Below are 18,949 nucleotides of genomic sequence, written 5' to 3'. Positions count from 1 at the left end.
TGTATAGGTAGGTTGGGGTTGTAAGCAAGGCAAACGTGCATCAAATTGCCTGATATTTGACACTTGTCCATGTATATATTATAATTATTTAAAACATATTATAATGATTTGATTTTTTTATTGGCTTTAGGGTTTGATTATGTAACTAAAAAATACTTATCTATTTCGTATAGGCATGGATTTATGAGCACTTGCCATTTTTAGGCCTAGTTGTCGATTTGAAATACATAAATGCTTTACCTCATGTTCGACAATAAAAGGCTCATACTTATATTGATACATTGCTCGCTTTACATGAGAGCTTGGTTAGGTTGAAGTATCAAATGTATGCTGCGCCTTATATGTCGATACACGACAATCTCATCCATTGGATAATATTACATTTTTCGCTGGATGTATCAAGTGCGGGGCAATTATAGAGATGTATCACCTGGAGAGGGTTATCTGCCAACTTACTTTGTGCAAACTATTCCATAGAGACCGTTGGCCCCATTTTGTGCTCGATGAGAACCATCGTTCAACCAATATGATGTTATATATAACTTCCTAGACCAATACTAGAGACGATGGGATATGTATGTTATGTTGGTTGAGTATCGAGGTTGAAGATGTTAGAGGCCTAGAAAGTGTTCATCATACAATAATGCCTATTTCATAGTAATTTCATACCCTCAAATTCAAAATTCACAGCATCAATTAAGGTCCCAGCATAAGCCAATTCATATTACATATATGAGTAATGTAATAAGTTATAAATTTTATCATTTAAACGGTTTTTTAATTAGTTAATTTAAATTATATGCTATTAATACTAATAACATTATTAATATTTTTGTAGCAAAATTTGACGGCTTTATCTTATGTTGATCATATCTTGGCTGTCGGATCCAGTTAGAGCAATGACTATTAGACAGATGCCTTTATCCAAATATGAGCCATATTAGACGGGTTTAATCATACTGTTATAGGCAACCGTAGTTAGTCTAGACCAACATTGATTTCTACATCATCAGTTCATGCATTCAAACCACTTAGACCATCAAGGTTGCTTCTGCTTATTCTATCCATAGTCCTATCAACAATGGCACATTTGAAGACGATGATAGAGGCCACTTTTAGCCCACTCATACATGGTCCATCAGCACCTCCTGTCCCTCTACCAGTAGTATGGGCCACATCATCATCCTTGCTAGGTTTTCCCCCTCCTACTGAGATATGGCAAAGCCCACTCCTATATCACAAGCATATCAATGAAGCAAGAGGCCCAATGAGAGAGATTGATTATTAGATTCTAACTACTGATTTTATTTTGACATACTAATTTTATATGTTTATGTTTATGTTTATGTTTACTTTATATTTATAGAATATTCATTATTATCTATTCAATGGCAATTGGATAACATGTTCAAAGCTCTAAACCTCTAAATTTAATAACCGTCAATTAGATAACATGTTCAAAACCTTAAACCCCTAAATTTAACAATTGTCCATTGGATAACATGTTCATAACATAATATAAAGCATAAACAAAGATAAACAATAAACATTAATATAAAATGTTTAGGATCATTACAAAAATTAATCAATTAATGTCTATTGTTTCTTGAGTGGCCATATCGAAATTTGCACCAAAAAATAACTTGAAATCTTCTTTACGAGATACATATGGAATCTTCCATCCTCAAGCATAATTATATCGAATCTTAAGCCAATTGCATGCAATATGAGGTATTGGTACGAATAGCTTTAGAAACACATACATTATATACCAATGTTATTTATATAATGTCATTAATACTTGCATAAAATAAAAACGATAAATGTAAACAGTATTCAACAACACTAATTAATAGTATCTGTATAAAATGACAATTATTAACAACTCCAATAATAATTAATTTGTGCTTTAATGGTATAGGTGGCATAGATCTAATAGAGAGATATGTCAAGCAATGTCTAAGACTGATGTAGACTAGCATAATGTTATATCAAGAGGTAATCAAATGACCCATATCAAGTAAAGTCATCTACTTATCATATGATGCAGAAGTTTTTAAACATGATAAAGTTTATAACACGTTCCATGGATTCATACAAGGTCAAATAATCACCTCGATACTAATTAGGCTCATTAATTAAGTCTTATCGCACCTGTATCCAATCATTTAATCTCAATCTAACTAATTCAACAATAGCACAAAATCCACAATGTCCATTTACCTTAACATTAATGATGCTTTGTGTAGGTAGATGTAACTCCACTAAAAGACTATCATAATATCATATTTTCTATTTACCATAGGCTTATGAATAGGAATTTTAACGATTTGTTGTATTGGTTTCTTTGAGTTTGTCATGCTTGGTGGTGAGATATTACCCTGAGTTGATAACACAATCTCCCATTATGATGGGTCGTGTTATGTAAAGGTATATGCTTTTAGCGTTTTACGACCTTTTAACATAACCATCTGTACTATTGGCATCAAAATAGTTGTGGATAGATTGCCAAATTCTCACAGCTTTATTTTCAAGGCCAATTTACCAAACTCATTACATTCATTGAAGTGTATTTGATCAACCTTGGACTAGATAGTTAACTCATCAGATATTGAATTATCTTCATTTTTCATTAAATCTAATTTCTTCCAATATGGATGCACTTCAGATAAAGAAATTAGACTTTCTATCATTATATGCTCCGTAACTTCATGAGCATAAGGTAATCTATGCATGTTTCTAATCACACAACTACAAGCATTTGCATTAATCCCAACATGATTAGCTCATTTAACCTCCATCAATATCATATTCAATGTACTCTTAAAAACCAAACCTCGCAACTCTTTGAATAATGAAAGCTTGAAATTATGCTTTACAATGGTAACACTTCGCTCAAATAAAACCTTGATCTCTGTATGTTAGAGCTCAATAAATGTGTTCACTATCTTTCATGATGATTCTATCTTTCATGATGATTCAAAATGCCCCTATGATGATCTAAGGTGCCTCTTTAATTTTAAATATGCACTTTCGACCCTGAAAAAAAATTAAAGGTATATTATTGATTTTCTATGAAACATTAAAAATCATAAATAATATTACGAACATAAATAATACATATTTGTTGTAACATTGTCAAAGTGCATTATTTTATCAATCAAACCATAATAAATTTGTCTTTATTCTTTATTGACCACTACTTTTTCACATACTTTAATATACCTAGATAAGTGTGGTAATCAATTTTAATAAGCTCATATACCTTTCGCACTCATCATCAGTAGATGAATACATCAATACACTCCAACTGGACATGAATGCCTCTTATTTTTGCTTTTGCTCAAAAAATATTTTAATTCGCAAGCACGATTCTATTGATATATAATCTACAAAAAAGATTGATCATGCTTGAAAACTCTGACTTTATGGCATTCATCAATGCTAACTCTCTATTAGTAACAATGACTGTGAAAAATTTACCACAGGTATCAAATCTTTTAACTTATATAGTGCCCAAAAGTAATTCTCATAACACTTGGCTTCCATGTACACAAATGTAATAAAAAATGTCATATTAGTGGAACTCATATCAACAATTTCAAGCAGTGGCATATAATACCTATTCGTTTTATAAGTGCAATCCATAATTAAGACTAATGAGAACGCTTGTAATAAATTTACACTAATAGGATGAGCTTAGAACAGGTCTTTCACACAATCGTTTAACTCGTCATACTTATTCCACTTTAGGTATTTACAATCTGTCAATTTTTTCATCAATTGTTGCATTTGTAATCTGTCAGCTTTCTCAACATATTTGTGTTTTTGACATTCATTGTATATTGTCTTTATAGTGATGACATTTTTTTCATCATTTTGTTTTATAATGAACAATATATTTCTGGGTTTGACCATACTATTTGATATATCAACAACTAATCTTTTTTCTTTTTTAATTAATTAACCTACATATGAATGTCCCTTTAATTGTTGTGTTGGTAGATGATTGTAAATTTCACATATTAATTTCACGCTCCATTCATCATCCATAATTATTAAAATATCTCTTATATTATGATTGGCTTTAGTGACTATAATACCCTCTAAGCATAATTACAAAAATATCTTTTTGATTGCTTCGTAATGACGCATTAAATTTTAATATGCAGACAATAACATAAAGTTAATCCCATTGTAAATGATCATAATACATTTTTAATTACTTGACAATTGTATTACGTGCTTATTACAAATGATCATGATGTTTTTTTAATTATTGGACAATTGATTTACATTTATCCAAATTAATTGCAATGGTCCTCTTTCGATGATTAACTCAAATTACTATAATGCCCTTTTTAACATAATTATTAAAATACTCCTCTTACCATAATTGGCAAAAATTATTATAATGCCCTTACAACCATAATTACAAAAACACCCTTATACCATCATTTGTCATAATTACTATAATGCCTTCCTACCATAATTATGAAGATATCTCTTATTTATAATTGGCCAAAATTATTATAATACCCTTAAACATAATTATGAAAATATTATTTTGTTTGCTTTTTAAGTACGCATTAAATTTGAATATCCATACAATAATATGAAATTAATCCCTTTTGAAATGATCATAATACCTTTTTAATTACTTAACAAGCAAACTACATGCATGTAATTGATTGTAATGCTCTTCTTTCTATGATTAGCTCAAATTACTATAATGGTCCTCTTCACAAAATTATTAAAATATCCATCTTACCATAATTGATCAAAATTATTATAATACCCTATCAATCATAATAATGGAAATGCCCTTCTACCATCATTTGCCAAAATTTCTTTAATGTCCCTTAAACCATAATTATAAAAATACCTTTCATATTATGGTATACCAAAATTACTATGATACCTTTTAACCAGAATTATGAAATCCTCACTTATCATAACTACAAAAAACCCCTCATATTATGATTTGCTAAAATTTCTATAATACCCTTTAATCCTAATTACAAAAAATGGCTCTTTTTTTGCTTAATATAATGTCTATCTAACCATAATTATGAAAATATCTCTCATATTATGATTGGCTAAAATTATTATAATTATGAAAATACTTTTTTGATTACTTCGTAATTATGTATTAAATTTTAACATAAATACAATAATATGAAATTATTCCATTACAAATTAGCATAATACCTTGTTAATTACTTGACAATTGAATTACATGCCCATTACAAATGATCATATGATGCCTTTTTAATTACTTGATAATTTAATTATGTTTATCCAAATTGACTGTAATGACCATCTTGCAATGACTAACTAAACTTATTAGGGAAATTCCATTTACACCCCTAATTCTACTATATATACCCCACTTCTAAATATATCCCAAATTCAAACTTCAATTTTTTATTTCTATTAAAATACATTCTAGAACCTATTTTTCTACTTTTTTTCCCTACCTTTTTAGTTTCATTCATTTTTTGTTCTTTTCTTCTCTCAAATCAAAGCCTTAAATCACTCAAACTAACCCTAAATCAACTTTATTTTTAAGTTTTTTAATGATTAAAGATAACATTTCTAGCTTTTTTTTTTATTAATTTGGTTGAAATACAGATGAAATTCATGTAAAAGTAGGGTTTAGGGTTTACGATAGAATTAGGCTGAATTCAAGTTTCTCAAAATTGCATTTCGAGAAGAATAAAAGCCTCTCAAAAATCCATTTTTGAGAAAACTTTAGGGCTCTTAAAAAATAATTATCGAGAAACATATAGTCTTCTTGGAAATGATTGTTCGAGAGGCTTTAAATCTTCTTGAAGAGGCTTAATGTTGTCTAAAAAATGAGTGTCCCAAAAAGCAACATTCTTCTCAGAAACCCATTTTCGATAAGACTTCAAGCTTATCGAAAACCCATTTTCAAGAAGACTTAATGCCTCTTGAAAACCTATTTTTGAGAAAACTTAAAGCATTTCGAAAACTAATTTTCGAAAAGATTTAAGGCCTCTCGGAAACCCATTTCTGAGAAGCTTAAAATCCATTGTTTATTGCATAAATTTGATTCAATTTTGCCATGAATTAATATATTTTGTAAATTTATGTTTGAGTTTACGATTAATGAGTTATGTTTTGTTATAAATATGGTTCGTACCAGAGGTTGAGGAATTGGATTGGATGTCTGTCCAAGTTAAAGACATTCTACTGTATTTGAGAGGAGACAAAAAGTTAGGGGCGATGATCAATCTGAGGATCATATGATTGATGAGATTTCTCATGTTGAAACTTCTATGGATGAGCATCAAGTTAACTCATTCCCAAAGGGTTTGATTGATACCTCTATTATCTCTAGTTTCATTTCTTATATTGCATTTCAAATTTGGAATGGCTAGGTAATCACTTAAAAAACTTATAATATGAATAGTTTTAGTTTATGTATTTAGAGTTTAGTAGTTGGTTGTTGTTGCTGATGATATTGCATATGATGTTGATATTGGGGATGTTGTATTATTATTATTATTATTATTATTATTATTATTATTATTATTATTATTATTATTATTATTATTATTATTATTATTATTATTTTGTTAGTGTTATTGTTATAGGAGCGACATCTATTGAAGTCAATTAACCACAAGTCAAAATTATAATAATGGTATCTAGACGAAACATGGAGCAAGATTTGAGCCCCTATGGTCCAATTTGGGTTGTCCACACTCATCAACTACACTTATCATATCATCAGCACAACATCAGTCTCCGTTATTGTTGAAAGGTGGTAACTAAATATGAACATATTTCATATGTCATTCGGTGCGATAACTATCATGCTAGACGATGTGTTCGCCTTTTTTCACATATTGATCCAACCTAGTTATAGTGCCTCATTTGTCGATGAAACATGAGGCAAATACATTATTGTTGAGGTTGCTTGAAATTTCTTATGATGATGTAGATAAAAGACGGACTCGAGTAAAGGGTATACCGTTCGACTAGCTTGGCTATGTAAGACCTTCAGACATGCCACTAATGTATTAGATGATGAGGCATTGAATGTGTATTCCATGTTTTTTTTACTATATTTAGTACAAAGTACATTATTTTGTAACAAGATTATGATGAGAGTCTCACTAGTGTACTTACCCTTACTTGAGGACCTTACTTGGACCGAGAGGTATGCTTATGGGATGATTGGCCTCACTTACTTGTATAAACAGCTTCGGGTTGTGAGTAGGGCAAATGTGCATCAAACTGTCAGATATTTGACACTTAACCAGGTATGTATTTATAATTATTTAAACATATTATAATGATTTAATTTTTTTATTAGTTTTAGGGTTTGATTATGTAACTAAATAATACTTATATATTTCATGTAGATGTAGATTTACGAGCACTTGCCATTTTTACAATTCACAAGCATATTTCTATTAATATGCAATCTACAAAAAAGATTGATCATGCTCGAAAACACTGATTCTATGCATTCATCAATGTCAACTTTTTATCAGTAACAATGACGATGGGAAATTTGCCAACAGGTATCAAATTTTTTAACTTATCTAGTGCCCAAAAGTAATTCTCATAACATTTGGCTTTCATGTACACAAGTGCAACAAAATATGTGATCTTAGTAAAAATTATACCAATAATTTCAAGCAGTGGCATATGGTACCTATTCATTTTATAAGAACAATCCATAATCAAGATTGATTGGAATGCTTGCAATAAATCTACACTAAGAGGATGAGCTAAGAACATGTCTTTTACATGGTCATTTGACTCATCATACCTATGCTACTCTAAGTAGTTACAATTTGTCAACTTCTTCATCAATTGTTACATTTGTAATCTGCTAACTTTTTCAACATATTTGTGTTTTTGACATTTATTGTATATTATCTTTATAGTACAAATATTTTTCTCATCATTTTGTTTTATAATGAACAATATATTTATGGGTTTGACTATACTGTTTGACATATCAACAACTAAGCTCTTTTTTTTCAATTAACTAACCCACATATGAATATTCCTCTAATTGTTGTGGTGGTAGATGATTGTAAATTTCACATATTACTTTCACACCCCATTTATCATCCATTACCAACTTAATACCATGTAACTTAAATGAATAACCATACTTTTTCGTTCCCATTCTTTTATGCTTTATTATTTTTACATCGCCCTTATTCTTAAGCTGTCTGTATTTTTCACTTTGTTTACATACCAATTTTATTCTAAGTTTCCTTAAGTCCTCCAACTCAGAGTGTTTAATCACTGTGATGAAACCTTCATTTTTTCTAACATGTCTAGCCCATGAAACGAAAGCTTTTTTTTATTACAAAACACCTGTAAAATATTTTTAACCTATTACGAATATACTAACTAGCATTCTATGCTTCTATGCCTTAAGATAACACTATATCTTAAAAAACATAATCTTATCTCATCCGTAGTAAATGAATTCATACAATCATATCTAATATCTAAATTGTGTGGTGATTGATCCCACTCTATTAGCTCATTTTTCAAATTAATCTACCTATCACACTATATGTTAAAAAAATATTATTAAAAGAAATATAAAGATTATACAGAATAATTATGAATTCTTGGATTACAATGTATTCTTGGAAATGGATTTTCATTTTTGGGAATACAATGTAATTCTCAGAAACAAACTTCTAAGAATAAATATAATTCTTGAAAATTCGTTTCCGAGTTGACACCATATCTCTTGAAAATGGATTTTCAAAAATACCTAATATTTTTTTGAAAATGGATCTTTAACTAGCAACGTTATATTCTCGATAATTCGTTTATGAGAATTATATTATATTCTTGGAAACATATTTTCGAGAATTACATTGTATTCTCGAAAATTCATTTATGAGAATTACATTGTTTTCTCGAAAATTCATTTTTGAAAATGAGATGTAAATATTGAAAATATGTTTTCGAGAATATATTATATTCTCGGAAGTGAATTTTTGAGAATTACAAAATTCTAGACTCGACTCCATACCTCTTTGAACTCTTCTCCCTCATTGTTGTTTTTTTATTTCTAAATCAATTCTTACATGGTTTGTAAGGTTTAACTAAGGTTTCAAAAATTTGGTTTTTGTTTTAAAGATTTAAAGTTTAGTATATGACAAAGAGAGATTAAAAAGGTAGATGAAAAAAAGGAAGAAACTGGTATTTTTATCTTTTCATCATGCCTAAAATTAGTATTTCATATGTAGGTATAATTGGAATATAAGGTGTATAAAGAATTTTTTGTAGTGTATTTATAACACCCCAAATTACTATAATGCCTCTCTTAACATAATTATTAAAATACCTCTTTTATTATAATTGGCTAAAGTTACTATAGTGTCATACAATTATAATTATGAAAATGCCCTTCAACAATAATTAGGAAAATATCTTTCATATTATAATTTGTTAAAATTACTATAATACTCTTTAACCATAATTATGAAAATGTCCTCTATCATAATTATGAAAATACCCTTCATATTATGATTAGCTAAAATTACTATGATACCTTATAACCATAATTACAAAAATTACCCTTTTAATTGCTTTATATCATACCTCTTTTTATCATAATAATGAAAATATTTCTCATATTATAATATATGAAAATAACTATAATACCCTCTAAGCATTTCAAGAAACTACCATTTGGATGGCTTTATATTTACTTATTAAATTTTAATATCCATACAATAATATGAAATTATTCCCTTTAAAATAATCATAATGGCATTTAAATTATTTATCAATTGAATTACATGCATCCAAATTAATTGAGTACCCTTCATTTTATCATTAACTAAAATGACTGGAATGCTCTTCTTAACATATTTACTAAAATACCCTCTTACCATGATTGATTAAAGTTAATATAATGCCCTTGTTACCATAACAAACTAAAATGCCCTCTTACCATTAAAGGTCAAAATTACTATAATACTCTTCCTATTATAATTATGAAAATACGTCTTACTTTATAATTTGTCAAAAATACTATAATATCCTCTTGTCATAATTACGACAATGCCCATTTATTACTTCACAATTACAAATTAAATTTTGATATCCATACAATTATATGAAAGTGATCCTTTTCGAAATTATCATAATGCCCTTCTAATTGCTTAGCAATTGAAAGAGATACATCCAAATCGACTATAGTACTTTTTCTTCAATGATTAACTAAAATTATTATAATATTCCTCTTAACATAATTACTAAAATATTTTTTTTACCATAATTGATCAAAGTTAATATAATACTCGTACGACCATGATTACATAAATGTCCTCCTATTATCATTGGACAAAATTACTATAATGTCTCTTCTATTATATGAAAATTATTGATTTTTTTATTAAAAATTTAAGTTGAACGGGTGATGATATTAGTAGGCTTTGATTTTTTGGGTAAATGGGATTGAATTTGATAATTGATCGACATTGGTAATTGGTAAATATTATATCGGTAAATTAAATTATCATGTATGTATTATTGGATTTTGTTTTAATTTATATAATTTTTTAAAATTAAGTAGTCTTTCTTATTTAAAATAAAAGTCAATACATGTTCAATTACGATTGAATGATACAATTCAAATGTCTATTTTTTTTGTCAAAAGATTATATTTAAAAAAAAAATACTAAAAATTTTAATTTTTTATTATTAAATAAAAAATACAATATTTCATAAAAATTATAAAAAAAATTATAACCGGGGCAAAACCGGATCATTCTTCTAATTCTTTATTAATGGTACAAATTTGCTTTCCGTTCTTTACCAAAAGAAAAAAAAAAGTCTCAATTCATTATGCCACTATCAATAGTCTCACATGGAATAATACAAGTGCTTCAATTTAATCAATAATATTGATAAAAATAACAATCAAATTATAACAAGATTAGAAAACTAAAAAACTTAATGGGTTTGTTTGTATATGTTACTTTTTATTTTACTTTTGAAAATAAATTTTAAATTATCATTAATGATATCTAAGATAGTGAACCAAATTTATCATTCAAACATGTACAATTTTCTCACTATACTTTTTTTTTCTTACTTATTACGACATTTTTTAATAACAAATATTAAGCGATATTTTAACTTTTTATCATTTTAAAACTATATTAGAAAATATAATAGTAAAATTGCACATATTCAACAATTAGTAATATATTTGATACTCCACCACAACAACAATAACAAATTCAATTTGGACCTTAACGCCTTTTTTTTTTTTTTTTCCATAACCTGATTTACTGATAATTATTTTAGAAGTTTTTATAGAAATATAAATTAAATTGTATATAACTGAATCATTTTAATAAAAAAAAGTGAATGGTTAAAAGATTATACATCTAAATATAATTATTTTGATGTAAAATAATCCTTTCATATATATGCAATAAAATCATGCATTTTATTAAATCAAAAGTTAAAATTTCTGTTATTTTGAAATATTAGTTTTTATTTTCTTATTAAAATCAAAAGTATAGTTTTTTTTTAAATACAAAAGAAAGTAGAAACATACTAATAGTAGCAATCATAGTCATTAAAAATTGAATTCGAATGTGCGATCAAACCGATAAAATTGATTACCATGCATTTGAAGTCGCTCTGTATCTATAATTGGGATGTTTAAGCATTTATCTCATGATAAATTGTTTTGAATTGATAGTTTAATAAAAAAAATCAGTGCATCAAATAAGTTTTATTTAAAATCTTAAATGAATTATTATTCGATATGATATTGATAACTAATTTTATATGATAATAATATTAGTACTAATGAGGATAAACAATGCTTTTTTCTTTTAATTTGAGACTTAAATTTTGATTAATAAATTTTTTTTTTTTTTGCCAATAAAAATGTAACAGTCTGTCGATTCAATAAATGACGTGAAATAATGCCAAAAAATGCCGGTCTAAACAAGTGGAAGAATATTATTGGCAAGCGGTCAGTTGGGAAACACCATGGCAGTACCAAGTGGCCGCGCCAACAATTGGGCAAATGTCGTACATGCACGTGAGGTGCTTGCTTACGGCATTTAAAGTACAATTTCAAGTTTTCCAGCTACTTTTTCACTTAATCCAACAGCACCAGTTTTTTGAGAGGAATCCTACGACAATTAAAAACAATGAAGCTCCTGTCTTTTTTTGTTTTCCCATTTTATTTATTTATTTATTTATTGGTTTTTGGTGTTAGATTTTATAAAAAAAAACTTACCACTGCATTAAAAAAAATAAAACTTAGCAGTGTATTAAAATCAAGCGTTACTGTGTTGCATTCGCATCCCTGTTCTAATCGGTTGTTTTACCTTTGCTTGAGCAAGAATTGAAAGGGAACTCCATATCAGAAAAAAAAATTATAATTAAAATATTGTAAAATAATCATTTAATTATTTAGATGAGAAAGTTAATCTGTCCCTACTAATTATTGGTGAAGAGTCACGTCAACCAAATAGGGGTAATGGCCACTGGGGCCTACGCGCACCGAAATAGGCTTTGTCCAAATTTTGTGGCGATTAGTCTATGGGACAAGAATGCGAAGCCTGCAAAATCAGTGGGGCCTATATTCCCCTTTTGGACGTATTTTCCTTTTCGTCTTTGCATTTTTTAGCGGACAAAATAGATTTAAATTAGGTTAATCAAACCAAAATTTCCATAGATAAAAAGAAAATGTTTAGTAGTATTTTATGAAATTACTTTTAAAAATCCCTTCTTGCCGTTGTTAATGATACAAGTTTGGTCGGCAAATTATGTTTTTTTATTTAAGCAAACACTTGTTTGTTTTGCAGTTGGTTTGCTGACACAAACAGCATGATTCACGAGACAATTTGTTTAATTAATTAATCGGGATAGTGAGTCAAAAACAGCGCAAAGTCTGCCTGTAAATCCATCAAGTCGGACTTCTTGGACACCTTCACCTTCACCTTCACCTCCAACTCCAAGCCTCCAACTTCTGTAATCTCTCTCTCTCTCTCTTTTTACTTTTTTTCACCTTTTAAGCTGTTTCTTGGGAAGGACTCCCCTGAAACTTTGGGTCGCTTCTCTACTCGATTCCACAACCGAAAATCCAAACAAATAAAATAAAAAGTTAAACTTTTTTTTCTTTTACTATTTTTGATAATTATTTACTTGTATTCCCTGGTCAATTTTTTCGTAGTCATTTTTTTAAAAAAATTTTTTCGTATATAATGAGGAGCTCGATATTCATTACTTTTAATTCATGAAAACAATTATTAGTTGATTAAATATATTTCTTTTTAATTACGCTAATTTTTATATATATTCTTATTTTCTTCAACAAGTTAATTGATAATCAATGATGGTTTTTCTTTTAAAAATATTTTTCAAAATTTAAATCCTGAATTTATTCTGTTTCATAAAATTGAAAATTTTACTTACTTTTTTTTTTTTTTTTGGTGTCAGGTAAACATTTAGAACTTTAAGCTCTTAATTGATTGAAAATGAGAGCGGCTGTTCGCAACATAAAATCTGCTTTTCGACATCAGAGGAATAGTTATTCGGTTGCTTTTGTAAGAAGCCGAAGTCATTTGATTGAAGGCAATTCTAGTTCTGTTTATAGACAGACTGGCAATGCCGAAATCCATAGATTTTTATTCCCTGCAATTTTTATATCAAGAGTTTTCTCAACGGATGCTGCTGCGAAAGTTAATATCACAGGTTCTATTCCATTTCTAATTTTCTTTTTAATTAAGTTAATTAGCTTAGGACACAGAACTGAATGTGAAATTGTCATTTATGTGGTTGTTACGCAGAAGTGAACAAAGCAGGGCCGCTTGTGGAGTATGAAAGGAGAATTGCAGCTGGTGAACTCGTTGATGGTGATGCCTGCCAGGTATCAATTTCTTTTTAGCCTCGCATTTGTTTTTTATGTTGTTCCAGAGGATAAGAATTGCCAATAACAAATAAAAGGAGTCCTATAGCTGATGCTATTTCAAATGTTGTTTGTGCAAACCAAACAATCATTAATCGAGAGGAATGCAGAACTATAAATCCAACTTCACATTCATGTAGCTGTGTACACCTGCTAAATATTTGAACGATTTGGTTTGTTACTATATTGATACCATGTCTTTGGTTTCCTGCTGGCATTGTGTTAGATAGTTTTGAGATCTGCCATTGTGGATTTATTCTGACAGTAATCTTTGCAGGTAGGCACTTTAAGAGAACTTCAAAGGCTTTATGATGAGATTGTTGAGTCAGCTGATGCCTGTCGGTTGGAACGCTATGCAGTTCCTGAGAAAACTGTTAGGTAAAATTTCTGTTTTATTTCTCCCATGTTTCGACCCCTGTTTTCTTATTCTGTTTATATTGGGATAGATTGTATTCTTTCTGTTCATCTTAATTTAAATTGGTTTCACCATGTTCTTTTTGTTTTATTTCATTTATCAATAGTTGGTCACTGTTTTGTTTTTCTTCAGGAATCGGTGGTTTTGGTCTCGTTTAATGCCACGGTCTTCATGCTCCCCTGTCAAGGGACTATATCTTTATGGAGGAGTAGGCACGGGGAAAACTATGTTGATGGACCTTTTTTATGATCAATTGTAAGTTTCATTAGCATATGAATTTATTGACTTTATTGAATGTTATGCTGTTAGTCAGAGAAACGGAGATAAAATCTTATTCAACTTACAATATGGGTATGTTGTTCAAATAATTTATGTTATCTGTATGTATAAATCTGTGATGTTCTTACTCATCATTGCCATCCATGCCAACTGCTCTTACCTACAGATTTCTCTCCTAATGTTCCATTTCCACCTTTTCAGGCCCAGCAATTGGAGGAAGAATAGGATCCATTTTCATGACTTCATGTTGAATGTCCACAGCCGGTTGCAGGTGAGAATCTGTATCATTGTATATTTCTCCTAGTTGAAGAACTTAATCACCATGTAAGAAAACATCTCACACTGAAGAATGCAGACAAGACTTAATTCTGGGTGGAGTGATTAAGCTGTTGTTATTAAAAAATTTCAGTTTTGGTTAGTATTTTTATCTTTCTTAATAATCTGTACAGTATTGTGAACGGGGGAGTTATTGATAAGTTTCGTGGCAATTCCTGGATGGAATCATACGCATTTATTTATTTATATACTCATGTGCTTATGTGTAGCTAACTACCATGGTTGTTTAGAGTTTGGATTCTTTCATTGTCTAGCTAACTATCGTGGTTGGAATTTTTTGACAATATCTCTTTCTGTCCTTGCTGTTTCGCATTGCACATTGTGATAAGCACAATGATGATCTGAGTTTATAACAATGATTAACTCTTGTAGAGGCACAAGGGTGTGGCAGATCCACTTGAAGTTGTAGCAGGAGAGATATCTGACGAGGCTGTTTTACTATGTCTAGATGAATTTATGGTACAGAATTTATAATACCATTAATTTTCCACACAATAGGGGAAAAAGATTATTGAATTATCATTTGTTATTCTGATTTAACATTCAAATCAATTGCTTTATATCTCTGCAGCCAAATTTTGATTTGTGTTTGTGTTCTTTTATAGGTGACTGATGTTGCTGATGCATTGATACTGAATCGTCTTTTTAGACATTTGTTTAGCAATGGCGTTGTAAGTAAATATATCTTGTTTGTAATTATTTTCTGTTGCCACTTATTTTCAGTTGAAAATTAATTGCATGGGCTCTGATGGGAGGTAATTGTAGATACTTGCTGCAACTTCAAATCGTGCTCCGGACAATCTCTACGAAGGTGGATTGCAGAGGGATCTTTTTCTACCTTTCATTGCCACTTTGAAGGTATCGGTGGAGACATCTTCTTAATGTTGTGAATTGGGGGTTGGGATTGGGAGGGGGGCAGTCGGTGGGTGGTGGATTTGTGAGCCATATAGAGTATGTTTGGAATTTATTAAAAACTGAGGGTGCTCATGTTTCTGTAGGAAAGATGCGTTGTTCATGAAATTGGTTCAGCAGTAGACTATCGGAAACTGACCTCGGTATGATATAAATCCTTCCCATGTAGATTTACCAAAATTTCGTATCTGCGATTCTAGTGTGAAATTATCATCTTCTAATTTCCTGCAGGCAGAACAAGGTTTCTACTTCATTGGCAAAGATTTGTCAGGCCTCCTCAAACAGAAATTTGAGCAATTGATTGGTGAACATGTCGCTAGTCCACAAGTGGTTGATGTAGTTATGGGTAGGACATTGCAGGTACATGCTAGGCTACTAACTTGTATTCAATGTAGGGTGCATTACTTGATTGATTGATTTAGCTTTTCTTTTCCTTTCTTGTGACCAGGTTCCACTTGGTGCTAATGGATGTGCTTATTTCTCATTTGAGGAACTCTGTGACAAACCTCTTGGGGCTGCAGACTACTTTGGATTGTTCAGTAAGTGATATTCAAGTAATGTTGACATCTACACTTTTTTTTCTTGCTTAGTCTCAACAAGATAGGATAAGAGTACCTTAAATATGAATTTGATAGTTTAGATTGGAATAATAATTTGATAGTTTGATTGAATTAGGTTGCCACATCATCTAATAATTCCATGTCATCTTTTCACATGTTGAGTAAGTGCCAACATGTCAAAAAGTTAATGCACATGCAGATCATATGACTGGAATAAGGGTTTTTTTAATGAAAAATAAAATTTTAAGGGCTTAATTTAATGTAATGAAAGGATAAGGGCATATTTAGATTTTTTAAAATAGTTCAAGGGCTTTTTAATCATTTTAGCCTAATTTATACTTATTTCTACAGTAACTGAGCATTCAGATCCAATAACTGGACAACATAAAGTATTATTTGTTACCTTATCTTTGTTTCTCCTGCATAAACTCAAGGAAAGAGATATTACTTTAAAAAGTAGGTCTCTTTTATGCAGTTCACCTATCACTTTGTCATAGGGAGGTCACCTTGGTTGAAGCAGTTGAATATGGATTTGTTTTGTTAGTTTTTTTGTTGGAAAATGTATCGGGCATCTCCTTTGGTGAAAATCCTTTCTTTTCTGGATAGATCCTTTAATGAAAATCTTAGGACATTACGTTTTGAAGATATTTCTTATATTATCTTCTTCTTGTAGAGAACTTTCATACCCTAGCTTTGGAAGGTGTTCCAGACTTTGGGCTCCACAACAGGACAGCAGCATATCGATTTGTCACTTTGGTTGATGTATGCTCCATTGCTTCTCGTAGCTTTGACTGTTTTTGATTTCCTAAGACTAAATTTAACTTGTCTTTCGTGGGCATCAAGAAGTGTTAATCTCATATATTTCTTTGTTCGCTTAGGATATGTATTGCTGGGAGTATATCTAAGTACTTTTGATATTAGCAGTCTTTTTTCCGTAAGTTTGTTCCATGCATGTTGTAAATGCCTGAAGAGAAATATTCTGTGTAGAGGAATGCTTCTGTTTATGTTGCATGAATTGCTAACTAACCGTTATGTTGGGACTATAATTTTTAATGATGAATGTATATGATAGATTTGTCAGCCTTAATCATGATTTCTTAAATTTTACAGAGCATTCGTTTTAGAGTGTGGTGATTGTTTGCTCCTATAATGCTACGGAGCATCATTCATGAACTCTTCATTTGAAATGCTCCGTTCTTCCTAGTTTGTTGTGATGAAAAGCTATACCGGTTTCCCTTACATTATTATTTTCTTTGTTGCAGGTAATGTATGAGAACAGGTCCAGACTGTTGTGTACAGCTGAGGGTAGCCCACACGAACTTTTTGAAAATATCATGACAGTTTCAGATGCCCAGCAAATGGCCCCTAGAACCTCCTCGAGGTCAAGGAGAAATGATGATTCAGATCTTTGTGTGGATAATGAATTGGGATTTGCAAAGGACCGCACCATTAGTAGGTATAAATGCTACCCTTGGCGTGTAAATTTTTTCGATCTTAACTCTTTCTTTGTACCAGTTTCTTTGGCTTTCACTGCATACTAAACACGAATTGACGCACACACCATCACATTTTCCCAGCTATGATCTTTAGGTAAAGGCATTCTATTAAGTTGGTTGTAGAAAATGGCAGCGCATGAGCATTAGGGTGCTTATAATTTTTTTTCTTTCTGGTAATAAGGCAGGGTGCCATTCATTCCTGTTCCCAACAACTGACTCTTTAAAAAAAATAATAATAATTAATGCAGACTAACAGAAATGAACAGCAAAGAATACCTTGAACAGCATGCAGAGGAAAGGCAGCTTTCTCAACAAGATGCGAATGCAGATGCCTTAAAAGTATATAAAGCCTAAAAAGAGTTGGGCTGACCTAGCGTAATTTTGGTTACAAATTTAATCAGAGTACTTCTTTGGATATGATATTTATTACGTTTGAATAGAATAAAAGAAATGTAATTTGTGAAGTTCAAAGTTTTATTATAGAAATAAAATGCCAAACTGTTCAGGAATTGTTGTAGATAATCCTGTAGAAATACCAATATGAAAGCAAATCCAAAGAGCTATACATGCAGGAATATTGCATGATTGATTGGCGGCTCTGGCTCTGAATGATGCCTTGATTTGTCTGCTTTTGAGAAGATTATTGGAAGATCCATGGCATATAATAGAGTAATAATTATTTTATATTATGTTTGGTTTATATTTAAAAAAATAATAAAATTATAAGGATGATTAATCATTTTTTTCACATAGAATGATTTAATTTTCTTGAAGTGAAAATAATTATTTTTAATCCATAAGATTGAATTTACATATTTTATTATATCCATAAAAATTATTTTAATAATTTAAATTGTATAAACTTTGAAGAAAGATAATTTTGACCAAATAAATAAATTATTTTATTATAGTTTTTTCATATATCAAATACAAGATAATATAATATTATTTAATCTAATACTAATCATAATATCATCTTATTCTATTCTATTAT

At 29.8% G+C, this 18,949-nt stretch overlaps 1 protein-coding gene across 1 annotated transcript; it reads left to right on the top strand.

The window, feature by feature from the left end:
* Positions 1–12,659: 12,659 nt before the first annotated feature.
* LOC111285402 (uncharacterized) lies at positions 12,660–18,477 on the top strand. The gene is made up of 15 exons (XM_022874844.2): positions 12,660–13,020; positions 13,489–13,743; positions 13,839–13,918; positions 14,235–14,335; positions 14,505–14,627; positions 14,853–14,922; positions 15,360–15,446; positions 15,593–15,658; positions 15,753–15,845; positions 15,986–16,042; positions 16,131–16,259; positions 16,348–16,438; positions 17,133–17,221; positions 17,722–17,915; positions 18,204–18,477. The coding sequence occupies exons 2-15, from the start codon at positions 13,527–13,529 to the stop codon at positions 18,307–18,309; spliced, it is 1,503 nt and encodes a 500-aa protein (XP_022730579.2). The 5' UTR covers positions 12,660–13,020; positions 13,489–13,526; the 3' UTR covers positions 18,310–18,477.
* Positions 18,478–18,949: the final 472 nt, after the last annotated feature.

The sequence above is a fragment of the Durio zibethinus genome, chromosome 6 (genome assembly GCF_047325235.1).
Source record: "Durio zibethinus cultivar Kanyao isolate XHJ-2024 chromosome 6, ASM4732523v1, whole genome shotgun sequence".
Taxonomy (NCBI): Eukaryota; Viridiplantae; Streptophyta; class Magnoliopsida; order Malvales; family Malvaceae; genus Durio; species Durio zibethinus.
The sequence above is the reverse complement of the archived record's forward strand: the minus strand, read 5'-3'. Positions and strand labels throughout refer to the sequence as shown.